Source organism: Centruroides vittatus, unplaced genomic scaffold, assembly GCF_030686945.1.
Source record: "Centruroides vittatus isolate TY-2023 unplaced genomic scaffold, ASM3068694v2 contig_461, whole genome shotgun sequence".
NCBI classification, from domain to species: domain Eukaryota; kingdom Metazoa; phylum Arthropoda; class Arachnida; order Scorpiones; family Buthidae; genus Centruroides; species Centruroides vittatus.
The window spans coordinates 449,522-477,484 of NW_027122257.1; the positions used below are offsets into that span (position 1 = coordinate 449,522).

At 31.2% G+C, this 27,963-nt stretch overlaps 1 protein-coding gene across 14 annotated transcripts in view; it reads left to right on the forward strand.

Moving 5' to 3' along the window:
* Positions 1 to 27,898, forward strand: part of LOC136977578 (CUGBP Elav-like family member 2) — an 84,514-nt gene extending 56,616 nt beyond the window's left edge. For 8 of the 14 annotated variants that reach the window (XM_067273083.1, XM_067273087.1, XM_067273090.1 and 5 more), the window contains 16 exons: positions 217 to 299; positions 3,095 to 3,143; positions 3,897 to 4,022; positions 4,093 to 4,172; positions 6,532 to 6,672; positions 7,992 to 8,049; positions 11,821 to 11,898; positions 19,930 to 20,007; positions 21,879 to 21,938; positions 22,317 to 22,412; positions 23,382 to 23,517; positions 23,929 to 24,014; positions 24,573 to 24,632; positions 24,824 to 24,967; positions 25,088 to 25,259; positions 25,626 to 27,898. In XM_067273083.1, coding sequence (XP_067129184.1) covers positions 217 to 299; positions 3,095 to 3,143; positions 3,897 to 4,022; positions 4,093 to 4,172; positions 6,532 to 6,672; positions 7,992 to 8,049; positions 11,821 to 11,898; positions 19,930 to 20,007; positions 21,879 to 21,938; positions 22,317 to 22,412; positions 23,382 to 23,517; positions 23,929 to 24,014; positions 24,573 to 24,632; positions 24,824 to 24,967; positions 25,088 to 25,215 — 1,403 coding nt within the window. In that variant the 3' untranslated portion in view covers positions 25,216 to 25,259; positions 25,626 to 27,898. The remainder of the gene's footprint in view (positions 1 to 216; positions 300 to 3,094; positions 3,144 to 3,896; positions 4,023 to 4,092; positions 4,173 to 6,531; positions 6,673 to 7,991; positions 8,050 to 11,820; positions 11,899 to 19,929; positions 20,008 to 21,878; positions 21,939 to 22,316; positions 22,413 to 23,381; positions 23,518 to 23,928; positions 24,015 to 24,572; positions 24,633 to 24,823; positions 24,968 to 25,087; positions 25,260 to 25,625) is intronic. The other 6 variants (XM_067273086.1, XM_067273092.1, XM_067273093.1 and 3 more) reach the window with 6 other exon arrangements.
* The last annotated feature ends 65 nt before the right edge of the window (positions 27,899 to 27,963 follow it).

Here is a 27,963-nt window from a genome sequence, read left to right on the forward strand (position 1 = left end):
TGAATTGTAATTTTTCTTCATATCTCTTAAAGATTGTTGTAGATTAGCCACTTACTGATAAGAGAGAAAATTTATATTTTTTATATTTATATGAAATTTTTTCTTATTGTTTATGTTCAGATTTTTATCATTTATTCAAATGTTTTCTTTGTTTCAACACAGAATTTGGATATTTACTTATTGATGAATTGAAAATTTTATTTTTTGTTTTTTTAGGTTGTTGTTTTGTAACATTTTACACCAGGAAATCTGCACTAGAAGCTCAAAATGCCCTCCACAACATCAAAACGTTACCTGGGGTGAGTTATTAAAATGTTTTTTTTTGTTAACTATATCTGAAAATTGATAAATATGATTTTATCATTAATAATGGTGTACAGTGGGTGATCAGTTAACGAACATAATCCTTTCCAAGACTGTGTTCACCATCTGAATTGTTCGTTAACAATTATCAATTTTTACCATAGATTTTTATGGGAATTTGATTAATCTGTTCTGGAGTCCTCCCAAAAATAAAAAATTATATACTTTTTTACTATGTTTATTTATATGTAATAATAAAAATACATATATACACAGTCTTGCATTTTTATTAGTCATGTTTTTTCTGTTTGTGGGGCATTAAAGAATCTGTCCAATATCGATTGCTTTTCTCTCTTCTGCAGGATTTTTTGAAAGTAATTAATAGCATTGTCATTGTAGATATCCCTAAGCCTATTAACTTCAACCTGGTTTGGATGCCATTCTAAGACCATTGTTCTGACATCTTCCCACTTCTTCAAAAGATCTTCAAAAGCAGATGGCGGCATTAATCCTCTTTTTCAGAAGAAAACATATCTTGCCGAGTTTCTTGGAGTTCTTTTGTTGTCAGATCAGTTTCAGGTTTCATTATGAGCTCTTCAATGTTCTTTATTTCTCAGATGTGATTTTTGTTATTTCTTTAGCTGCTTGAGTCTTCTTGATTATACTGTATCTTTCTTAGATAAGATTGAACTGCAGCCTACTGTAGACCTGTTCAAGTCATACTGCCTAGCAACATCAGACATCTTCTGCACACACTATACCTTTGCTATTATACTCTCACCTTTTGAAAATAAAAACTGATGCAAATCTTAATGAGTGCTCGCCCGACAGTCTCGCAAATACCATAAAAAATTGTTTCTGTCAGAAAAATAAAAGGCTGGAATTACAAGGGAGAGTTTCAAAGTTTGGAGGAATACTATTCGATCAGTATATACTGGGTTGAGCGTCGAAGTCTCCAGCACTCCAAAAAGTTTCAACTTGTTGCCTGAAGACAAGGGAAGACCAGTTGGTATTCATTATGAGATGTTTGTTATCCGAACATAAAAATTTTTTGTGAAAGTGTTCGTTATCTGATTTGTTCATAGTTTGAACTGTTCATTAACTGATCATCCACTGTATTAGTTTATTTCATGTACATTAGTGCTTTAACACTTAGATAAACATTTCTTTGATAAAATAATTAAACTGTTATGAGTCTTAGAGAAGACATATTAATATTTTAATTTAATTTTAATATATGTTTATATACTATTAATTGACAGAAAATAACAAAGAAAATTATAGCATTGTACTTAATTGAGCAGAGTGTAAGCAGAGTTTGTATAACTCAAAGTGTTTTGGCTTTGATCAAAGTTTAAAAAAAGCAGTTCCACAATCATCAAACATGATTTTATGCAAATATGTATAACTCTGCAAGATAGATGTCGTGATAAAGCCAGAAATTCAATCTATGGGTCAAGATATTTGAGATTAAAGCTTGCTATGTAGTCTGTGGGCCAATTGCCAGTTTTAAGCTGGTCATATAAAGAACATTGAAGAGCTCATAATGAAACCTGAAACTGATCTGACAACAAAAGAACTCCAAGAAACTCGGCAAGATATGTTTTCTTCTGTTATGTCTTCTGTTATGTCTTCATGCTACATGTCTGTCGAGTTTCTGATTGCTGTCAACTTACATTAGTTTCTATGACAATTTAACTTTACTGGCTCTATTATATATAACAGAGGAAGAGTAAGACAATTAGATCAGAAAATAGGTCAAAAATAGCCCCCCCCCAAGACTTTCACATTCTCGGACTCTGGACTTTGAAATGTCAAGAAATGCAAAGAAATGAAGAGGTTTTTCCTGTATGTGTGGATGTTAGTTTGTGTGTGGGAGAAACAATTTTGTTCACCCTCTTTGGAGCTTAATAACTCCTATGCTTTTTGTTAAAAATTTTTGAAATTTTGTAAGGAGATTTGTGTATGAGGAAGATCAATGCCGTTAAATTTAGCTGGTTAAAGGTCGAGGGGGAGAGATAAAGGGGGTAATGTGTTGTATCTTGAGTAGGATTGCACTTAATAAGGAGTTTGCTTTTTATTAGCATTTAAAACTTTTTATAAAACCCATCCCTACCCTGAAAATTATGCTTTTTGCCATTTTATAATAATTAAAAGTATAAAAGTTTTCAATAATAAAATATTGTAACAGATGGTGCCACACATGCAGTTTTAAGTGTTACCAGGAAAGTTAAGCAACTTGTTGCTGATAATTTTATTTTAGATTTAGATCAGTTTTAAACTTTTTTTTCTCACAATTACGCTTTTCTATGCTGCAGTGTTCAGTTGTGTTTTCCTAGAAAATACCCAGTATAAAAATTATTCAATAGCAAGACACCAAATGAAATGACATTATTGAAAATTGAATTGCAGTTTCAGTCTTTATTTATTAGGCGTAGCTGTGTTCATTACCACATACTTTGTAGTCATAAGGTTATTAATACATAAAAATTCTTACTTGTAAATCCAAAATTGAATGTCTGAATTGGTATTTGAACTTGGGATGATGAGATTTGGGCCCGATATAACAGGGTCAAAGGTTAGATGAAAATTTTGAATTTTAATAAACAATTTGTAAAAATGAATAATAAAAAATCATGTTGCTTGCATGCAAGTATTATTTGGACGGGATTAATTAACACAAGTGTTCGAAAGTCCCAGAGAAGACGACAAATTTTTGAGTTATTTAGTAATATCAAAAGAATAACGTAATAAAAAATGTGAATTTAAGCTGATTTCTTTTTTATTTTAGCTTCATCATCCAATTCAGATGAAACCTGCTGATAGTGAAAACAGGAATGGTAAATATATTTTCCTTCTTGGTTTACAATTGTGTCATTAGGTTTTGATGCATTTTACATGTTTTTTTTTTTTCTTTATTTGTTCAGTTGCTTAGTTTTTAGATACATTGCCCATCTAAAATATCCTGCATTATTAGCAAAATGTTCATTTATAATTTTTCTACCATTTTTGGAAATTATAAAAAAAAAGATAATATTTATATCAAAAAAATTTATCATTTCTGATGAACAGACAAATTATGCTTCTACATTCCAATAAGTTTTTTTACACATAAATCACTATGTTGTGATAATTCTCACATACCAATTTCCATTTCCCCTTGTTACTTTGTTCTTAAATTCGGATCTTTTGTTATTTATGAAAACTGAGATAAAAAACTCTCTATTTTAAAAAGTACAGAATCTCTTAATAATACTTTTGAAAATTAAAAGGACAAAAATTTTTGTAACTAAGTAAAAAATTTTAAAATTAGATACTCTTGTAAGATCTGTTTGAGTCAGTAATGACGAGGAGAAATTGTTTTACTATCAACTTATTTAATTTAAGAATCCAGATAAAAATTTGTTTTATTAGTTCAGTCTACCTCTATAAAGTCCAAATCTATTAAGACTAGACTTGAATGTAAGCAATTTACTTTTACACATTTTATTAAAATGTTATGATAGTACTTTTATTAAATTCATATTAAGTTGGTTTTTCATTTGCTTATCATTTGTTGTTGGTAATAAAAGGTTTTATTTTTGAAATCCTAGAAAGAAAATTATTTGTTGGCATGTTATCAAAGAAATGTAATGAAAATGATGTTCGTATAATGTTCTCACCATTTGGAACTATAGAAGAATGTACAGTGTTACGTGATGTTAATGGGCAAAGCAAAGGTAAATTGTTGTTTTAAACTTAACTTTTTAGTTAAAATCGTCGTAAATTTATTTTGGTGTTATTTTTAAGGCTGTGCATTTGTGACTTATGCTTCTCGACAGTGTGCTATTAATGCTATTAAAGGAATGAACCATTCTCAGACTATGGAGGTAAATAATTTTAAAAAAACTGTTCTTTCTTCTGTAAGTTAGTATTTATATGATATTTATTGTAAATAAATGTAATTATAAACTATTGTTAAATTGGCTATTATATATATAAAAACTTGAATTAAACAAATAGTTTGAACATTCTAATTCAATACATTTACTGTTTGTTTTATTAATAATTGCTGGATAATTATAAAAACAAGAATAAATGAGAGAAAGAAATGCTGTGGTTTAAATTTAATGTTAATTTTGTTATTTGTTATATTCACCTAAAATTTAATACAGTTTGACCTCAGTTTGAGTACTTGGCTTGTCCCAATTTATGAAATGTTTTCACGAATAAGATTTGTTTGTAAATTAGGGTTTTAAAGGTTGATAGGTGTTGAGACGGAAATATTAATTAGTGCAGTTAAAGAAGAATGTAAATTGGGGTTATACTGTACTGTTAAAACATTTGTTGTTTTTTCAGTGATACATGCATAAATATATATTTTAACTTGTAATTGCATATAGAATTGTCATATTAAACAATGATACCTTTCAAACCAAGAAAACTGTTTACTTCAATAAGATGCCTAGCCTGGCACTTAACCATGCTATATTGATCAGGACATTTCAATAAAAGTTCTGTAAATGTTGATGAATCTTAACCAGGGCATCATTTTCTTTATTCAGAAACAGAATTACACAGTGGTGCTTCTTTGCAAATTGCTATTATCCCCATTTTAACAATCGACTAAGTTTACTTTGGCATCATTTGATATAAGTGAAACTATCAGACCATAAGCTTTGAGTATCTGATAGCACATTTTATAGTCTTTCCTGTTAGAGGAAAAATAGGAGGTCTCTCTTTTATACTACACTTTGTATAATAAGAATGCAATCAATAATAAATATTAATGATAAGAATGCTTTTGCATTTCATATTTATTTTTTAATGTTTGATTGTGGTGCTGAAAATAAGCATTCTTCATGCTTTAACACCTATGTTTGACATCATCATTCAAAATACCATTGTGTAAGTCAAGGGTAGGAAACCATATAAATTCAGAATAAACATTTATTAATAAATGTTTCAGATTAAATTCAACATCCATTAAACAGAAAACAATTGTAATACTAGTTAGTATTCTTTGTAAAATTGTCAATTTATTAGAGAGAATTCTTGTTAATTCAAACTGATAGTTCAAAATTTCAAAATCTTGTTAGTTTATAACTGTACTATTTGCCCCAGCCGGGGATATTGAGATTTACACATTAAGGAATTTAGTTAGTTTGAAATTTAAAGTGAAAATTCTATCAAAACTGTGATGTGCATTTGTTTACTCGCTCATTTAGATTGAAGTGCCTCCATACTATGAAAGAACAACAGACCAAGAATAACTCTAATGTGGTCTACACCTCTTTGCTTTTACAGTAACACATTTTTGGGTGTCACCTTATCCATGAACTATACTTTTTTCTCTTCTCATAAACTATGTCTGGGATTGCAAGATTGGGTTACGAATAGCAGATTGAGATATTTATATGGAGGGCTCTAGGCTACTACATTTGGGCAACTTATACTTTTCGGGTCACTTTAACCTATCCCATGTTGGAATTTTTTCCATTGTGTGTCACTCCATGTTGAATTTTTGTCAATGTTAAGCCTAACGAAAATTCCACGTTTTAGAAAAAACATCATGGCTATTGTATCATCCAAAATTATATTTCTAAAGTTAATTTTAATATCAAAATTATAATGACTAGTGATATCTAGTGTCAAAAACGTTTCGATGCAGAAACGATATCTTGGGTCCACCAGTCTGGGTCTTTATGTTTCAGCCCAAAATATCTTGGGAATACCATGGAACAGGTTAATAAATTACATCAGTTACATGGTATTTGGTATATTGTACAGAAATATCCAAATCTTGGATAATTCAAAACTCAATAATTCAAAGTTGCGATTATTTTGAACTAACGAGAATTTCCTGTAATAGCAAGTTCTCTTAATCAGAGATGGAAATATTGTGTTATTGTTGTTTGAAATAATTTTATTTTCTAATGTCTACTTAATACTCTTACTAGGAGTAATTAGGAGTAATATTACTTGGATTACAAACTCAAGATTGAGTTTTAAAGTAAACACTTGGCTTTATTTCCATTTAGTTTAACTAAATGGAGATGGAAATAAAACCAAGTGTTTACTTTAAAACCCAATCTTGAGTTCGTAGTCCAACAAATTCATTAAATATGGTTTCAAAGACAACATAGTAATAATACTTATTACTCCTAACAGTTTTTTGAGAAAAATCTGAAATGAACAAATTACTTGATTACATTATAAGCAATACCATTTTATTTGTTCTTTTCTTAGGGATGTGGCAGTCCTCTTGTAGTTAAATTTGCTGACACGCAGAAAGAAAAAGATCAAAAAAGGCAACAACAGATGATGGCAAATTTATGGAACATGACAAATTGTGCTAATGTAGGTGCACTCAACCCTCAGTATTTGACAGTAAGTGATACAAGTTATAAGTATAGGTGTTGTCCCAGTGCTTCGGGAGCAAAGATGGTCCCCGAAAATGGAGAAATGCAGAATAATAATGTATAAATAATTGAATAGTGAAATTTTTAAAACTAGTATTAAACTGAAATTCGAAGTTTTAATGTGGTTTTTGTTGATATTTTAATATTTTTATCTGGTTATCTTTTTTACAGCTTTATGAATAGAGTCATTAAATTTCAAAATAATGAAAATCAGTGTTGAGAAAATTTGTAGTACAAATTTCCCCAACACTGATTTTATACATTACATTTCTAGTAAAATGATATTAGAAAATGAAATTTATTTAAGTTATTTAACAGATTCTGCATGTATAAAATGTTTACTAAGACAAAGTAATTAAGGTAGAAAACAGCTAATTATTTACTTATTTACTAGTTCAATTGTAAAACTTGTTCATAAAGTAATGCATAATTTACAGTACAGTATAATGATTTATTGGTCTACCAAAATCTATTGTACTGAAATATTTTGGCTCCAGTGGACCTACACAATAATAAAATATATAATATCCACTAAACTGTTAGAAGTTCTAAGGTAATTCTAATATATTTAAGTGCAAATTATATTTCCTGAGACAGAAATCATAGAGTTGTATTGATACAATTATTAAGTACTTTTATAGAGGAAAATATTTGCAATTAAATATTAGAAAATTTATGAACAAAAATGTTTAAGATTTTTAGCTGCTTTTCTTTTTATTGTTGAAATATTCATCTAAAACTGGTTGACATCATCTTTCAAATGTGCCATGAAATTTAAAACAAATTAGCATTATTAAGACTTCTTTTTATTAATAATTATATTTTTTTATGTAAAAAAATTGAAAATTTTCAATGTGGCATTTAACTGTGCATGTAAGAGTTCCTTTAAATGTGATGCCGACCTGTGTGCCACCGAAAAATGTTTACCACTGTTTTAAAGTTACAAATCACTGATTTAAAAAAATAAATTAATAATAATAATTAAAAAAGGATAAGAAATATTAATTAATTTAATTATTTATTTTGATGTTTTTATAAAATGAGAATTCTGTTTCTCTGAGAAAGTTTAAAATATTCAAAAAGTAATTTTAGTATTACATCCATTTAATTGTTGACAGAGTATTGGAAAATTTGATAGATTTTATGTATTTTCCCGTTTCTTAACTAATATTTATACTTAATTGCCTTATCATTTAATACTTAAAGTATTTTAAAAATATTTTTAATACTTAAATTCTTTAAAAGGTATTTATTTAAAATTGGCTAATTTACTAAATTAAATTTTAGCAGGCTACACAGAACAGTGCCTTTGGAAGTTTTAACAATTTGTTACAAATGTCTGGAGGTAAGATAGTTTACTTATTTGTTTATTTATTTTTTTTCCTTCTTATTTATATTATAGTTTTGTGTTTGTGGTGTGCATAAAACATACACTCGCTTACAAGCATTTTTTTTTTTTTTTTTTTTTTTTTTTTTTTTTTTTTTTGAAATCCAGTCACTTTATATCTCGTTTGCTGTGTATACTAATATAAATTTAGAAATGGGAAATTTTAGTTACTAAATCAATATTTGCAAGTGCAGTAATAATTGTTTTTGCAGCTGTAGCTTAAGTTTTGGGAATTTATTATCAAACATAATTGATTCTGTAGTTGGTGAATGCAGGAATAAAATGTAAATTATAAAATCCTAGAGCAAGTTTAATGATGCATTAAAATGAATATTTTATGAGTAAAATCTTACGGAAAAAAATATGTTTACTTTTATATTCTATGACAAGCATTAGTCACATAAGATTTAAAGTTCAGTTTGACAAAAACAGGATGTACAGTACAATGCCTAACATTCATCCTGTTTTTGTCTAATGACACTAAAGAAATAGTTTAAATTTGCTGAAATAAGAGTGGGAAGAAGAGGAAGTTCAAAAATTGATTAATCATTATCTAACAATTAAGAAATTTGATATACTTGAAATCTGGTCAGACTGGAAAAATGCATGGTACAGAAAAGCAAAATGGATTGTCATTTCTTTGCAATTTTTATTTGTATTTTTGAAACATGAGAGAGAAAATGGGTTCATTCCCATAAATTTTGCAGTTAGAAATTTGTTTTTTTTCACTTAAATAGGAAAAAGTTAGCAATTGTTTAATCTTCGAAAATTGCATCAAGACTGACAATTGATTATTACTGGGCACAACTGTATTGATTTGGTACTTTGATACATTCTTATTTCTAAATTGACAATTTTGCAAAAGACGAGCCCTAAAAGAGTATAATATATATATTTATTATTATTATTATTATTATGATCTATATCTTACAGTAGTTTATCAAAGGAAAACTTGGAAACTATATTTGTATTTTCAATTTTGTGTGTAAAATGAAGTATTAAAATATTTTGAGAGTAAGCATTCAAATGTAATAATTACTTTGCTGAATTATTATACAATAATTAGGAAATAATTAGATTCTAAATATGGTAAATGTCACCATCTGTTGGTAAATATAATGATTAAATTATTTAAATTTTTTGATTGATTAATTTAGAGGGGTCTAGAAAAAAATAAGAGAGCTAAGAGAAAGATTCAAATTCACATCTATTAAAATGCAATTACATTACTAATTATGTAAATCTTTTTGAATATTAATCCATGATGACATGTGGTTTCCATTTAGCATAGCTGTAAGCCTAAGGTGGCAATTTTCTGCTTATTTTTCATGCATAATTACATCTCACAGTTGTTCCTTGTATTTGGTAATTCTGATAATCCTGTGATGTGTCTTCTCTGTACATGCCAAATTTTAAGGTTATTCATTGTTCAGCTTATAAGATATTCTTTTGTTTATATGTCCTTAACCCTACTTCTGTAGAAAGCCTCCCCAACTTTGCAAAAGTGTGAACTAATGTGAAACAAATTAAGCTGGAAATGAGTGAAGGGTGGGCTGAGGCATTTCTTAGAAAGACCAGGAAAAGATTTTATTGTATTTTGGGCATGAAGTAAAGCTTCAAAAAAGTTTAAATTATTGAACATCATAGTGCTAGGTTAAGCATTCAATGTCTTAGCAACTTGCAGATTGGCATGCCATGACATTGTGCTTAGTTAACAAACACCCGTGACGACATAATTCTCATTTTTGGCAATTTTGAGAAGTCTCTGTGACTGATGGCCCCAAAAACATATCAGATTGGAAAAATCACTGCTTTACATGTGGGAGGAAAAATTGTACCCAAGAACATGCACATGGTGGCAGTTGCTGCAGGGTTATTTTTGAGGGCCTGTGGTAAGTGAAAAAAGTTTTTTGAATTAAAATTTTTACATGGTTATGGATAGCATGTGGCACAAGGATATCATGAAAGAATACCTAAGTCAATTTGATGAAAAATTACTGCAAGAACTATTAGGTACAGAAAATTGCCACTACTGCATATAATTGTGAGTTAAGGCAGACATTTTTAGATGTATAATTAAGAAATGATAAACAATATTACATACTATCTTTATAGTCAGGAAGAAATTTTGACAGACTATAGTTAAAATAATCTATTTATTTGGTAAGACAACACATTCATTGAAGTAATAGCTATTACTTCAGGAATTGTTTATTACATATTTGTAAAACATTTTTAACCTTACTTCAGGTAAAAAATCTTCAATATTTACATCCAAAAAACTTGTGTTAGGACACGAAAATAGTCTCTGAATTTATGATAATTTAAAATAGAACAATCGTTATTAGAATAGAATTTAATAAAGATGAAATTGTTTTATGAATATACAATGAAGTTCCCAAAGTAATGTTGTTATTTTGATGAATATATAACATGGCAATGTGTTTTACTGAATTTGGTGGTATTATAAAACATATCTATATTGATTTAGTTTATAAAGACATATAGTTATGTGGAAAGGATTGTATCAAAGTATTTGACTTAAGTTTTTAGTCAGTTAATCAAAACATTTAAATAATTTAATCATTAAATTAATTGAGAACTGATAATATGCCTTCTTATCACTGTATCCTTCCGATCATTTAATTAATTTTCAGGCTATACTTTTAAAAAACTAATTCCTATTTCTCTATTTCAGTCTACTTACATTACAAGAAGCATAAAAATAGTAATTTTTCTAAAATATTTAGTAATTTTCAGAGAATACAGTATATAAATAATTCTATGTTGTATTTATAAATTTTCTGATTGCAAACTGGAAAAGTTAATAAGCCATTCTGCAAAAATTGTTATTATTGAAAATATTTAGAACAAAAATATGCTTCTTATGTGGCATAAAGTTTTCGACCTATCGTTATTCTCAAAACTAATTGGAATAATTTGGCAAATTATTATATTTGAACGACTGCGATCCAGATGCTTATATATTGTGTTATAAAAATAGTTATGGAGTTTTATTAAGTCGACGGGTTCTTAAGTTTTAAATCTTTAATTTAAAAGATTTGTGGATTATGTTACATGAAATGAAATGCTAATAAATATTGAATAATGATAGTTAAATAGTTTTTGAGAAATTCTGATGTATCAGTTAATGATACTGCAAATCAAAAGCCAAATGTAAAGTTAAGATTTTACTATTTATACTTTGTTCAAAGATGCAGTATCTATAAATCACGTGGAGAAAAAGATGAATCTGTGTTACTGTCTTGGTCACAATAAGCTGTTTTACATAAAACTAAATTTCTGTTTAAAACTAATTAACATTAATCTGTGCACACAAAAATATTTATAGTTTTATAGTCCAACACGAATACTTTCTTAGAATGTATGTTTGTTACTTACAGAAAAAATAGGTTTAGTCTAATATTTCTAGTGCTTTTTTCATTTATGCATGTTTTCTCAAGAATTCTGTAGACTATTATTTAGTCTTGTTAAATGCATAATCTAGATTTTCATAAAGATTTTTACTATGATTCTTTGTGTATAAAAATATAAAAATTATTAATTTTTTTTGTTTTTACTTATAAAGCATGACTATTGTTTTTCTCTCTCGACTTCAAAAGTTGTTTAATATTTTTTATTCTGATGTGAAAAGTCTCTTCGACAAATTAAGCAGTAATACTTTTGCATTGTAACATTTTCTAGTTAATCTGTTTTCTTTCTCTGTAGGTATGAGCTCGTTCAATATACAGCAGCTTGCGGCATTAGCAGCTGCCCAAGCCAGTAGCACTTCTTCATCGTGTACAGGTAGAGCCTTTACTGCATAATTTTGAGCCAGTATTCTTTCAAAAAATATATATATATTTTTTGATACTTTAAATATATATATTTAAAAAAAAGCTTTAACGACTGATTAGAAAGTAATAAAATTACAAATTATTTGCTTGAAATATGAGAAATTTGGCAATCTAAATAACTTTTGAGAGCTCATCTTTACGTAATTTCTGTCCATTACAGTAACAATAAAATAAACTTAAGTATTAGAAACATTATGAGAGGGTTATTTGGAGATACCACATATTCTTTAATATGTGGTAAGATCCTAAAATTTGGGGACTTCGTGTATAGTTTCTTTCTTTGAATGGTTGGAAACGTCGACACACTGCTACCTACAAAATAATTTCCTTGGGCAACGATACACTTTTGCCAGCACTCGTAAGGCTTCCGAAATTATTGCTATAAGCCATCTTTCGCAACTACTCATAATGCCTCCTGCAATGCTGCTTTTACCTCATTTGATGACTCAAAAAATGTCCCCACAGATAATGTGTCATCAATGTTAAGTGGTAAAAATAACAAGAGGTAATCAAGTAAACAGATGGGACATGGAAGCACATTAGTACCATTTCTGGTGAAAAACTCTGCAACCATTATGGATTGGTGTGCAGACACTTTGTTGTGGAGAATGTATCGTCATCCACTTTGCCACATCTTGGGCTGTTTACAATGGACAGACTCATGCAAATGATGTAAAATGTTCACTGTTCTTCCCTTGGAAATAAACTCCAAATGAATTTAAGTAAATAAAAATATAACACATGGCCGACGGTAATACATTGTATAAGTATAAAAAAACAACGTTTAACAAATTACTTTGCTTTTCGTTTATTCTTCCGTCGTTCGCTACCAGTTGACCAGTCCACATTTCCACAAATACGAAGGCAACCTTTCTTTATAGGCTACTGCCAACGTAACAAAATGTAAAATAGGTAAAACGTCCTCTGGAGCTATCGCCACTTTCCGTAAAAATTACAATTTAAGTAAATAAAAATATAACACATGGCCGACGGTAATACATTGTATAAGTATAAAAAAAAACAACGTTTAACAAATTACTTTGCTTTTCGTTTATTCTTCCATCGTTCGCTACCAGTTGACCAGTCCACATTTCCACAAATACGAAGGCGACCTTTCTTTATAGGCTACTGCCGACGTAACAAATGTAAAATAGGTAAAGCCTTGAGTCGCCTTCGTATTTGTGGAAATGTGGACTGGTCAACTGGTAGCGAACGACGGAAGAATAAACGAAAAGCAAAGTAATTTGTTAAACGTTGTTTTTTTTATACTTATACAATGTATTACCGTCGGCCATGTGTTATATTTTTATTTACTTAAATTGTAATTTTTACGGAAAGTGGCGATAGCTCCAGAGGACGTTTTACCTATTTTACATTTTGTTACGTCGGCAGTAGCCTATAAAGAAAGGTCGCCTTCGTATTTGTGGAAATGTGGACTGGTCAACTGGTAGCGAACGACGGAAGAATAAACGAAAAGCAAAGTAATTTGTTAAACGTTGTTTTTTTATACTTATCCAAATGAATTGTTACAAGTGAATGCAGTTCTCAAGTTTTTGGACCTCACCTTGTAAATATGTTTTTACAAAATTTTCTTGAAACAAAATTTACATTAAATTGTAATACAAGCTTAGAATGAGAAATAAATTAAGAAACTTACATGAATATTTCAAAGTAACATTAATAAGTACAATACTTTTTAAAAATTTGGTCATGTGAACATAAAAACTACTGGGAAAAAAGCAATACTAAATTTATACACAGAGAAACTTACTGAAATAATTTACGATTAAAAAGATTGTTTAAGTTCTTTTATTATATTAAATGTTTTTGCATTATTCATCTATCTTCACTAGCCAGAGTTTGATTCTAGAATTTCTAATGCTGGTTGTGCAGTGGATAAATAAAGAATAGTCTTACAATGTTTGATATAGTAAAAGAATTTACTAATTTTAAATAGTTTTTTAAACTTATTTAAATAAACCTCATCTCAAAATATTTATAGAAGATTAATTACAATAATTGGAAATTATTATTAATTAATGCAGTTCTGTTATGTAAAATAATTCTATTTGAAAAATGTCCAAATTATTTTTTGTATCTTTTTGGAGATAGCTTATAATAACTGTGTCGATGCTTATAGTATTTTTTAATGATAATTCTGCAATACTATAATATATGAATGTGATGTTGAGAGGATGCACCACCTTCGCTAGCATGCTGGTCTGGGGAGTTAATGTGTATGGCATTCAATCACTCTTAGTGATTGAAGGGACATTTACGATGCAGCAGTAATCCGAAAAATTCTGCGCCTTGCTCATTGCCTTTTGTGGCAAGATCAAAAATAGCTGCCAAGATATCGCTTTGCCACACATGGCTTGGGTTTCCTAGGAACATTTCCATCCCTTTACTAACTTTCTTGGTCTGCCCGGTCTCCAGATTTGTTGCTCATTGAGCATTTGAGGGAATGGATAGGGGTGGTCATCTATGAGCATGAGTGTTCTGAGAATTTGAACATTTGTGGACAAATCTGTTAGGGGATGGCATATGGTTCTCGTATACTTCCGTGTCCAATCGTATTGCCCCACGTATGCAGTAGTCCTACAAGAGTAGTAAAGGTTGCTTTAAGTTGTTTTCTTATTCAACATAAAATTATTCCTTTGCTATTATGATTTTTTATTGTGGTTATAAAATGTGCTGTTGAAACTACTGGATTTTTCAATCAGCAATACAAGATCTTATATAATTTATTTAATATTTTATATAATGTGAATATGTAAGTATTTGCCGAGAACATAGAAAAATAAATTTTGATGTTGTTAACAAACCATATAATAAATAATTTCATATAATGAAAAGTGATATTGGTAATGTCTGTTGTTCGTTTTATATTTGCTTAAGCTTTTATTATTAATAATAATAATAGGTTCAAGTATGTGCTGAATATACATATACTGTATAATGAAATTTTTTTTATAAATTGAAATGTTTATTTATATGTTTAAGTCTATTTTATGGTTTATTATGAGATTCTGGAGAAAGTTGTTTCAGAGACTCAAAATTGATGTACAGTACCTGTACAGGGTGGTTATAATTAAAGTTGTCCTACTCAGACCTGTCTAGAGCCCGTTCTTGTGGACGTATTTTGATGAAACTTGGTATATATGTTATATGGACCATGGGGAAAAGGAAAATGCAAAAAAAAAATATTTAGTTCAAAGTTTTACCACTAGGTGAAAAAATGGCACATGAAGAACAAGAAACACAAAATGGAAACATGCAAAAGGCTTTTATTCACAACATATGTTCAATGTGCAATCCATTTGCATCAATTACCGTATTTTACGGACTATAAGACACACCCTAATTTTTAAGCAATTTTTTAAAAAAACAACATTTTTACCATTTTTATTATTAGATTGCAAAGCCAGACTTAAAAAAAATTCTTAGTTTATAAAACCGAACTGACCTTTAAAATCCCTGAAAATTGTCATCTGAACTTTCTTCTTCTTCCTCTTTGTTGTCATTGTTGTCCTCTTCATATATAAGATGGTCTTCACTATGCCAGCCACACTTCTTGAAAGATTTAACAATGATGTCTTCTCTCACTCTAGACCAGGACTGTTTTATCCACTGACACACTTGTTTGATTTTAAATCAAACATTGGACATTTTTATATTAATTTCGAGTATAAGACGCACCTGAATTTTGGAGGTAATTTTTCAGGTGCGTCTTATACTCGAAATTAATATAAAAATTACCTCCAAAATTCAGGTGCGTCTTATACTTGAAATTAATATAAAAATTACCTCCAAAATTCAGGTGCGTCTTATACTCGAAAAGTGTCTTATAGTCTGTAAAATACAATACAATTTGCCATTTTTTCATCTAGTGGTAAAAATTGAACTAAATATTTTTTTTGCATTTTCCTTTTCCCCATGGTCCATATAACATATATACCAAGTTTCATCAAAATACATCTGCAAGAATGGGCACTAGACAGGTCTGAGTAGGGCAACTTTAATTATAACCACCCTATATTTTGAAGCGCATGATGCAAAAATTGCTGAATAGTCACTTTCTGCTTTGATGTAACCATGGTTTAAATTTTAAAATGTTATTAAATTATAATTTAAATTTTTACATACTGCCTATTAATGTCTTTTAGATTAGGGATATTTTTTTTATATTTTTGATTATACAGACTCTGTATCATGAATTGTGAGACTATAAAAATTCCAACCATCAGAAGTGACCTCTGAAACCTTAATAAAAAAAAAACAAACAAGAGAGTAACAACAAAGTATATGATGATAATTATTTAACTAATAACAATAACAATTTGACTAAATCAATTTTCCATGTAAGTGCATATAGCTGTGTACATTTATGTTCTGTATTATGAATAGTATGCAAAATCTACATATTTTGACAAAATGCTTAGCAATTTTATTAAATGGTTGACCATCATCATTTGTCAATGCAATGTGGCAGGGCATTAACTCTCTCTAAACTCTAAAAGGTTTTGTTTTCTATGTTCTTTGATACTAAATTGTTTTCACCTCTTAAAGGGTTAAGAATACTCATGTAGCGGACCAAAGTTTTGTCCATTAAGGGCAGAGTGGGCTGGCATGGTTGTGAAATAATATTTTATCGAGCCACCGTTAAGCGATTCTCAAGAATTTCTAATTGCAGCGGCACAGTGAGTTCAAAAGTATAGTCGTCATCTCTCCTGTGGTCGAAATCATCCGTGTCGTGAAGCACTGCCCTCAACTACGTCCCCAAGGTGCAAAAATATTTTGGAGATGTGGAATCAATTCAAAAGAAAAGTCTTTTGAATCACTGAACTCGAAAGTAGTTCTTTTTTAACTGTTAGCATTGGCTTAAACAAATTTTTTTATAATTAAATACATGTACTTTGGCATTTTTAATTTACATTAAAAATATGTCTTGATTTCTCTCTCTACTAAGAATTAAATAGAAAAAAGTATGTTGAAAGGATCACAGAGACACTAAATCTTATTAACAGCTGTTAAAACATATAGTGATTATAACAAAACAAGCCGGAGAGTAGATTTGTCCACCCAATGCAAGAAATTTCGTCAATTATAATGATTCCAACAAAACTATCTACTTATTGTGCATCGTAACAAATTAGTTTTTAAAGCGTTTTCATGAAAGTACATATTTTGTTACATGATATATGAAGAAATTAACTTAAAGTTGAAAATTTCTTAGTTAATTTAGACACCAATAAATATCTTGGGGTCAGGAGCAATCTTCAAACGTATTTTTTTTAAAAATAGTTTGGACATGATTTTTAATGGATTAACTAACTTATTCTAAAATTTTCTTACAGTAATTTCATTTAGAGGTTATAATTTTCTTTTGGAATGGTTTGAAAAATTTTATAAAAGTCATTCATTTAAAATTTTTGAAAAATATTTTTATTATAATAAAAATATTTTAAAAATTATTTTATACTTTTTTTTTTAAATTAAATAATGATGTAAAGATGACAAATTTAGAGTTTGTGAATATTTAGATTGTCAAATATCCTAATGGTAATAATAGATAATTGAAAGTCAATAATTTGTAGTTTGGCATTTTAATTTTCCTACTTAAAACTAAGAATCGATAAAACTTACAATTCTATAAAATGTGCTTGTTTCTATATATATAACTTGATTAATTTATTTAAATTAAAGTAAATTAGTGTTTAAATAAGAATCAATTAACAATAATGCTTCAATTGCTAAACTGAATTTTTTGTCATTTTTAATATTTATATCATAATTATAATGGTGTTTTCAATGTTTACTTTTTACAAGATACCAGATGCTTAATGTTATTGAAACCAATAAATATATAGTTGCAACTGCCTTTTAATGCTAAAAACTTACTAATTTAATGTTTGAGAGAATAAAATAGACACAAAAATACAAACTTTATTTGTTGCCAAGTACTTTCTAGCTGTTTCATTCGATTGCCCAAGGAGGAAGACATTTTATTGATAGGTGAGATGTGTTTAGCTCGTTGCTTGCTTGCAGTTTGTCATTTTCTCTTATTTTTGTCTTAGTAATTTTATTCTTGGAAAGTAGAAACCATAAGTGGGTAACATAAACTGTGAGGAAACAATGAAATAAGTATTTAATCAATATACAACCTCGACAAAAAAACATTGGACAGCATTTTATTTTAATCCATCTCTAACTTATCCTTCAATCATATCAAACAGAAAAATTTTCAATGGTTAGAGGTATTACTTTCTATGCTTTTTGAGGCTAGAAGCTCTTTTATGATTATAAAAATTTTGTACACTTACAATAGAAGTTTACTAATATAAAATAATTATAACTGAGAATTTTACATAAAAATTTTTTATGTTGATAATACATTAAAAACTATGCGCCAAAAAAAATAGCGCAGATGGTGTCATGTCTGACAAATAATACCTTGGACAGTACATTAATATTTAACTTTTGGCTTTTATAACAGCATTTGTATGATCATTTGTTGTATCAACAAGAGCCAGGCATTCATTTGGAGTAATTTCATCCCAAATTTGCTTGATTTTTTTTTTTTTTTGCTTTCTTGAGGACATTTTCTGAATGCTTTTTTAATTTTACCCCACATATTTTCTTTAGTGGGAAGGTCGGGACTGCTCGACGGCTATTTTAATATGTTAATAATATGTTGATCAAGCCAAGCCTTGGTGGTTTAGCAGTATGGCACTTGCACCATCCTGCTGGAAAATAAAATGTCTGTGATAATTTAATTTTTCTAATGATGGTAATAGGTTTTCCTCAATGATTTGTTTATATATTGTTGCATTTACCAATCCCTCGATGAAATGCAAATTTCTCTCAATCAGACAGAACTGTTTCAAGAGTTCAAGTCAGAGAAAAATATAATGGCTCAGAAAAGGAAGAGCTTTGTCTGCTTGAGGAACACAAAAGGAAATCTCTTTGATCTTGTTGTTACTGTGTGATTGTGATACTTTTTCTCATTAAGATGTAACATAGGTAATTTAAGCATGATTTCAAAGAAGCTATTGTATATTTCTTTAATATGCAGTTATGAAATTGGTTATACTCTGCTATTATAACCCAATACTTATTTTTCTGAAAACTGGTGCATCTTAAAAATTTCATTACGAAAATAGTCAATAGACTTAATGTATAATTAAACGTGAAATAAACAATTAAAATTATGTTTTAATATATCATCACATACAGATAATTGAGAGCAATTCAATGGATGATGTGGAGAGCCGACCTTTTTATGTCGAACCAAGGAATCCCCAATCTGGTTGCAGATCTGTTGCAAAAGAATGGGCAGATGGTCAACTCTGCAAGGTCAATCTTGGGCAAGCTACACTTTACGCAAAAGAGCGTAAAGCCTGGTGTGAATTATTATGATGCCTAGAAAAAAATCTGTCTGGCTGTCTTTTGCTGGGTATTTGTCATCCACTAATTATTGTAGCTGCTCATTAATGGTTGGCATGGCAGCAAGTAATTCTTTCCATGTTTGAGTCTCGTTCCGGATTGCACTATATTTGCTTTAACTAACCATTCATCGTGTCGTATACTCTGTAACTATAAAATTGCTTTCTACCGGAACATTTTCTTCATATTTTAATTAAAAATTTCCTTTTATTTGACCTTGCAGTCTATTTTTATTGATTAGTTTGTGATGAACATACATATTTACAATTTTACTTCAGAATTTTTAAAATCGGCAGACAATTTAGTGACAACTCGTTTGCGTCTCGTGTGAGACAAAAACTGCTTTGTTTTTATCCTCTGATTTTATATTTCTTTCTTAAATAAAGCTTTTAGATAATTAAATACTTAATTTTGTTTTCTTTTAGTTTGTTTACGTTTGCAAGTCCATTTCTATACTATAATACTATTATTAAAAGATTTTTTATCAATATGATGGAAAGTATTGTTATGAATTGATAAAAAAAATCTATTTCAGGATTTAATTCTGTCGGCCTGACAGGACAGAATGTAGGATCAAGTCTTACAATGTCTAACTCTGGAAATAACTCTACAGGTAATTATATCTTTATGTACAGTACCACACATTTAATATATATTTATGTTTTGAAACATGTTAGAATTTTGTGTCAAATATTTGTCGCATTTCAATTAACAAAGTATAAAAAATATAAAGTTTTTAGAAGTGGGCGCACAATTTTTAAATGGAATTTTCTGATTTCAAAACAAGATTTTTCATTTAAAAGTGCTAAGTTGTTCGGTTAGAGAATTATCCTTAAAAGTATTTCGTTAATAACAGTTAAAGAATTAGAAAGATAAATTTATGTATTTTCTTATACAATGGCCCGTTAGCCAACTCTTTACACCCGAAAAATTCTCTCCAAAACCAGGAGATAGACCTACGGTGGGTATAAAGTGGTCAATGGTCGCCACCTAGAACCCACTGTAATTCTGGCATCCTGCCACAAATATTTCTGATTGAAACTTGTGTTCGGTAAACCTATTTAATACAGAGATAACAAAACAAAAAAAATATAAACAAATGCTGAATTACGTGCCATTTCCAACAGTTTGCAATGTGATGATTGCACCAGCGAGGTATGCATCGTCGAAGCAGACGGCAGAACAAAGAGAAGGAGTATCAGAATGTTTTATCATCACTAGAGCTAGGACATCTAGGGACTAAAAATCATATGTCATAACTATTTTATGACTTTCAGTGTCTAGATGTTCTAGCTTTAATTATCATTTACGGTGTGCAACGGCTGGATCTGAAACAAAATTTGGCCCTGGCACGGTATTAAAACTGTTCAGTTAAATAAAAAATAATACTATGTAATTAGGCTAATTTTGAATATAAATTTATAATAAATTTCCAAATACACTACCAGCAGAATAGAAATTTAATAATATATTTCTGAAATTAAGTTTTTTTTTTTTCATTTGCTGATTTTCTCCTTCCTACAATGTAAATAATTTTGTCGGCATCGAGATCATGAATTTCTTGTATAACTCGGCACCACTTTAATCGGCAACAGAACGCAGCAATCTCTCCAATATTTGCCAGAATTGTCGGATGGCCAGTCCGGTCACGGTCTTACGTGGTAGTATTATTGTAAACCATGCCGCATAAACTGTTGTATATTTTATGGGATGTGTCGATTTTGGCTGGGATATTTTTGTTTACTTATTCGTAACCATATAGGTTGATAAATTACCGTGGTAAAGTATTCCGTAAAGATTTACCAAAGAAACGAATTATTTGACGTGAGCAAATTAATTAAGTGGTACCGAATTGCGAGGATATTAATTAAACAAATTTTGTCCGAACTTTACCAATACTCGAGAGATTTTAAACGATCGTATTTCCTCGATTAAACTCCGAGGGGTTTCTTTTTAAAAACGTACGCATATGCAGGTTTCCATGCTTCAAAAAAACCGTGGGAATAGGGGTAAATCGAAGTCCGAGTTCCGGTTTTATTTTACCTTCGAACGGGAGACGAGGGGTAAAAATTGAAATACCTTAATTACGCACACGTTTTCCAAACCGTCGAAACCATTTATCGACCGTATTTACGGGTCTCAACTACTGCATTTGAGATAGTTAACCCCATTTGGTATTTTCCAAATAAGGTTAACTACGGTGTGGGATTTAATGGAGGAAATACGACGCGCGATTTATCGATGGTAAGTGCTAATTAAATACGTCGTCGTATTTATATAAAGTCGCTGCTTTAATAAACCATTCGTAGCTGGGATTATCTACTTTCACAAATTAGTTAAATGCCAAATTAACCGTTAAGATAATCGTTTAACGCTAATTCAATATCAGTAATATATTATGCCAGACCGATGCTATTAACTATTAGATTTTTTTTTTTAATAAAAACATTTTATAACTAAGTAATGAAAACATTCTCTTTTCAGATATAAGTGCAGCAAATTTACAAAGTCTCGCAGCTTTAGCTAATTTAGCAAATAATTCTGGTAAGCTTTTAAGACGTTATTTCGGACGTATTTAATAACAAACTAAATAATGTCGGGCCGTCGTTCGGCAATTACGATACAATTAATGCCCAGATAAATAAACCATTTACGTACTCTCTATTGAAGTTCTCGCGGCAGATGCAAACAATACTAATTTCCATATTTATGTATTAAAGCGTTCCACCACCTTTATATCCGATTCGGCCACCGTAATTACGTGGCGGCCAATTTTTGGCACGGGACTTGTGTTCTAAAAGGGAAATTTCCCTTCTAATTCCTAAAATTACTTCGAAATTCGGTCCTTTTACGAAATTCCGTGGAGGAAATTAGGAATCGGATGTAAAGGATGACTTTGGTTAACGGAATTTCTCTTTGCAGTAGGTATAAATCCCATGATGATGCAGAACCTAGCCGCACTGGCTGCCGCTGGCAATAGTAATAATTCGTCGGGAATGGCAGGCCTCTCTGCAACAGGTTGGTTATTCTGAGTCGTTTATTCTTAAACGTTTAACTTTTAATGCCCCTTTCGTTCTCTCTCTATCGAAATTCTTTCTTTTATTTCTTTACGTTCGATACGGAAGTACGGTATCCGCGGAAATTACCACCTATGAAATACGCCGGTGTTCCACACGTGACATAACGGCACGGGCGGCACAGATAAGAAACCGAGAATAAACCAAAAGTAATGCAACTTTTTATATAGAATGCTTCGCTAGACTTAAATAAGTGTGACATGCTAGCAAAAGACTTGTTCTGTCTGGGACTCTAGGAATTTATTTTTACCCAAAAAAAACAAGTCGCGTTTGAGTTTAGGCGACAATTACGTGGACAAAGCATAAATCATCTACGGAATTCGCGTCTGGAGAATTTCGCAGCTGGTCCACAACTCGGACGTTGCAGTTTCCTAACCCCGCGGCAGATTTAAATCGATTGGCTCCCGAAGGTGAGACGATCGATTTTAAACCCATATTTAAAAATCTGCAGAAGTTACGGATCTCGACCGATTGCCAAATAGTGGTAGGGAGAATGGTTAATGTAAAACGGGAAGTGGGCTTTCGAAAATATTTGTGTGGTAAAGATGGCGACACGAAGTGGTAATTGCAAAACCATACTTTTAGGTATTTCGGACAAACGACCGAGTCGCGTCATCCGTAGTGCCGGCTCTCGTTTAGCCCTGTCACCATTCCGCGTGCATATGCGATTTGCGACGAACTGTGAGAATTTTTTAAAGTGGCAGAAAATCTTTCTACTTAAAATAATGTTTTATACTTTTCAACTTAATTTTTAAAGTCTAATACGCACTTTTTTTTTTACCCTTTCGAGTTTTCCACGCGGAGCCCAGTGGAGAGCCGGCAGAAGATAAAAATAGATATTTGTATTTAAGTACTTGTAATAGGAAGAAGTGGTTAAATTAATTGTGTGATTTGTTTAACGCCGCAACAGGTAGCGTGTCGGGTAGCACCTCCAGTGCAAGTTCTCCCCACAGCGGAGTCGGATCCATCAGTCCGGTTTCCACCATGTCCCTGGGCATGACCACTAATTCTCTGTCTTCGATGGGAACATTAACTAGCGTCAATGGGTGAGTAAACGTGCAGACGTCTTTTATACCTGTCTTCGCGTCCGCGGTCCACATTTTTTTTTATCGGGCGTGCCGAAACGGTGGTCCGGAAGTTGTGACGAAATCGAGTTTGAGAGTGGAGCGAGAAAGAACGGATAATCGGAAATTCCCCGCTTCCGATTTGAACGGAACGAACGGGTTAATTGCGTTAACGGAAGAAATACCGGATTTCCCGAAACCACGCGTTTAAAATCGCCTACTGCGACGGCGCGAAGACGAAACGCTTACCGCCCGGTAAATTCGGGACCTTAACGTTATTTGTTTTCCCCGGCAGACCGGTTAACGGCGATTCGGGACCACCCGCGGTTTCCAAAAATGACCGCGGGTCCGAGTGACTTCTACGCTTTTTAAATTCTTGTAATACAATTTCAGGTTGTGTAATATGGCAAATTTAGCAGCTAACGGCGCAAGTTTGGATGCCCTTAGCCATGCGTACTCAGGGATCCAGCAGTACTCAGGTGAGAAAATTCCGCCCGTCCTTCTTCGCGTGCATTTTAAACGGTTTCGATCTTCGACTTGCAAAATCGAAGGGAAAAAAATCAATTTATGATAATCGGATTATTTTTTTAATTGCCCGCGCGGAGTAAAGTAGGCAGGTTTTTTAAATTAAATTTAAGCACGCCTTTATTGGTTAAAATTTAAAACTTGGCCAAAATACGGTAGGCCTAAATAAAACTAGGGCGCCAAAAAGTGCCTCTGCCGAATGAAATAAGGTACAGTACCGGCGGGTTCTTTCCCATTAAACAAAATTTATTAGTGTTATAATAAAGAAAACCCTTTAATTTGCCGGCCGTTCCTCGTGTCCGCGTTTATTCTTTCACCGGTAAAAGAATAAACGCGTTAATTTGCTTCCGTCTGCGAGACAAAATTTCGGTGGGCGGATAATCTTAAAAGTACGGAATCGAAATCGTCTACCCTTGGTGGTAATTTCTATAAACCGCTTTTATTGTACAATAAATATTATTTTTTCGGACACCATTAAATATATTAATAATGGAAATATTGTATTGATCTAGCATTACCAGGTACTTTCACTCAGGTTGGATTACAGCATTCTCCGGGAAAACAGTTAGAAGGTATCGTTTCGCATTTTATTCGTATGTAATTCTCTAATGCGGTTCTTTATCATAAAATGGTTTTTAAAAAATAACGGCAACGGAAGCCGCGCGCGCGCCTCCGAATTACGGCTCGAGTATTAAAATCTGCAGATAAATTAGACGAATCTTTGTCCTTTTTGACTTTTACTAACGGAAATCCGCCTTTTCAGGTCCCGAAGGTGCAAATCTTTTTATCTATCATTTGCCTCAAGAATTCACAGACAGCGATCTGACTCAAACATTTTTGCCGTTCGGCAACGTTATTTCTGCTAAAGTTTTTATTGACAAACAAACCAACCTCAGTAAATGTTTTGGTGAGTCCTGTTTTGACCAAAATAATTTCTCTGCCGTAATTTCTGTATTCAAAAACTAATGGAGATGTTCCATCGTGTGAAAGTGCAAGCGAGTGTAATCTCCGGTTTTTATTTTTGCAGGGTTTGTGAGTTACGATAACCCAATGAGTGCACATGCTGCTATACAGTCGATGAATGGGTTTCAGGTTGGCATGAAGCGCCTTAAAGTACAGTTGAAACGCTCAAAAGATTGCACTAAACCTTATTGAACAGTATATGCTTAATTCGAAATTCTGTATTTGCACATCTGATGGTAAGTCCTTTTTTCCTCTCCTTTTTAAACTTTGCGGCGGTGATTCTCTTGAGGGAAACAAACGACGCGTGCGGGCGAGACACTGGGGAAGAACGAAAAGTTTAGTACTCAATAAGTGTGAATGTCTAATAAATTACAATAAAATTACGCGTTACTGTATAAATTCAGGCCAGGTCGATAAATGTGTAGAACTTCTCTTATAAGTTCTGTGTGTGTAATAGTGCTTCCTTTAGAAGTTCTGCTCGTGTTCGTTTGTTTCCCTTGCAGAGATTTAGGCGTTAAACTTTAGGTAAACCGTCCACACACGATTGTAAAGACGGGCAAAAGTGCCTTCGTTTCGACTTCTCACGTGGTTTCGTCTTACAGACTGCCTTCTCGGTACACTACGTACAATACACATCACCTGCGTCCATTGCCTAAAAATCTCCTCCAGGATGTTACCGTGGAACATCAGAGTGTCGGCAAAGAAGAAAAGCTGACATTTTGGGAAAAAAGCTTAACCATATCTCTTCCAATTTGTCTGAAATGGTTGTAAAAAGGTATTAATTGTAGTGTTGTCCGTGTAACGTGGTTATATGCCTTCCTCCCCGGGACAGTTGATACGTTTCACTATGTACTTATATATCATTTATCTTGGGAGATGTGTTCGGGTGCTCAAATTGTCTGTCACTCAGGGTTGCGAGTGCTCTATGTAATATCTGGCCAGTTAATTATCGAAAGGAGCGAAGTAATTTTGTGTTCGTGGCATTCTGTTGTTCTAAGTAATTGCTGGAGATTATTCTAGTTGTTAGCTACAAGCAGTAAAAAATTTAGTATCGGAATTATCGGTCGTGATAATTCTTTTATCAGTGGCGATACAACTGTTTATATACAATGTCACAATTGGACAAATGTTTTATCTAGTCCAAGTGGAAATATACTTACTGTAGTGTTTTCAATACAACAGAAGCCAAAGAAGTTATTAAAAAAAGATTGTAATTAAATAATTACAGGAAATTGCCTTAAATGTGTGAAAATTTATACTTTTCAATGTTAAAACCCTTTGAACGTCACTTTAATTCGGCATCGTCTTTTTCGTCAGGTTTACGTGGTCATTTTTCAGCAGCTTCGAGTGACTATAATGTAGTGAAAAACAATATCAAATTTAAAATAATAATAATAAAAAAAAAAGAAAAAAAATCCATGCAGAGATATATTTGTCTAAATGTGGGTAGATTTTTGTCTCTCTAAACTACAGAATTTTGCAGAAATCACAGTCGATGGGTCGTTTTTTTCCAGCCTGTGATTGATCAACTGCACAAAATTCATGTGTGCCAAAGGATCTGTACATGAGACTGTCGCTGGGTCACGTGAACATAGCTGTAGTGTATTGTACTAAGAAAAAAAAACAATGCATATGTGTGTACTTAAAAAACAAGGGAATTTTTTTCTGGTGTTTGTTGAATCTTGATGTACTTGGTTTATAAGGAAAAAAATAGTTGCCGAATGTAACATGTTCCGTTGTTACGCCGTTCCAATGTAGTGTTTGGTCAGTATACATGTAATGTACTTTTCAAATTGTGGCCAGAGGTTGTACTCTACAAATTGTGTACACTGAACACGATAACTTCTGGATTGTCTCTTTCTGTAGTACATTCGATGAAATGCGCTTTTTACCATTATTTTTATAGATGCATACGATATAATTCATTCCACACAAAAGAAAAAAAAAGAGGAGGGAAAAAAGACTTGTGTTATTACATCCCATAGTATACCTCATTAACGTGGAAGAGACATCAAATTGTGTTTATAAAAAAGCAAATATCTTTTTCTCCTTTCTGGCTAATCATTGTTTTTGTTGTTCACGTTTTTATCATAATCACACTACATTTCGAATGTTTTTTCATAAAGTAGTAGTGTTTTTCGAAATGATTTGCGACAATACATCGGGTTCGACTCTGTTAGATTTTTTGATGTTAATTTTTGTAGACGGCGTAGAGAATCAAGGAGAGCAAAAAATAAAATGATGACGACGATGATTGTCTTAAACAAGAGAAAGTGTTCAGCATGCTGGAAATGCAAACAAAAGAAAGAAAAAACAAATAATATTGTATTAACTAATATGTAATTTAATATATTCACTATGTGCTGTTGGTTTTGTCGTTTATTATTATTTTTTTTCGTTTTGTTTTTTCCTAATTTAAGGAAATGGGATTATAAATCTTAATTGGGTTGGTGTTAGTTGAAGAAAAAATAAATAAATAATTAAATAATAATAATAAAGAAAGCAGAGTTCTTCGCCGGTGTAATTCGGCGAGAGACGATAGAAGAAGGCAAAGACTTTTATTTTGTAATCGTGTGACGCCCTTGTTTAGTTTTCTCTGTCGACGCAAAACAATACAGATAAAAAAATAATAATAAGTCTGTCAAACACTTGTATCTTGGGGTCATTTTTCAGAAATAAATTGGACAAGGAGAGTTTGATATACATTGGTTAAAGCAAAAATAATTATCGTATGTCTTTGTGGAGTCTTCAATTGTTCTTTTTAAAAGATAACGGAGTCTATAATATATAATTGTAACCGCATGTCTTAAGTAGGCATCTAATGTATTAAATTATTGTACAGAAACACAGTAAATTTGATGTATTAGTTTGGATATATTATGATTTTTTTTGGTTTGTTATCGAATCTTTTGTTTTTGGTTTCTGGTAGCGTACTTAATT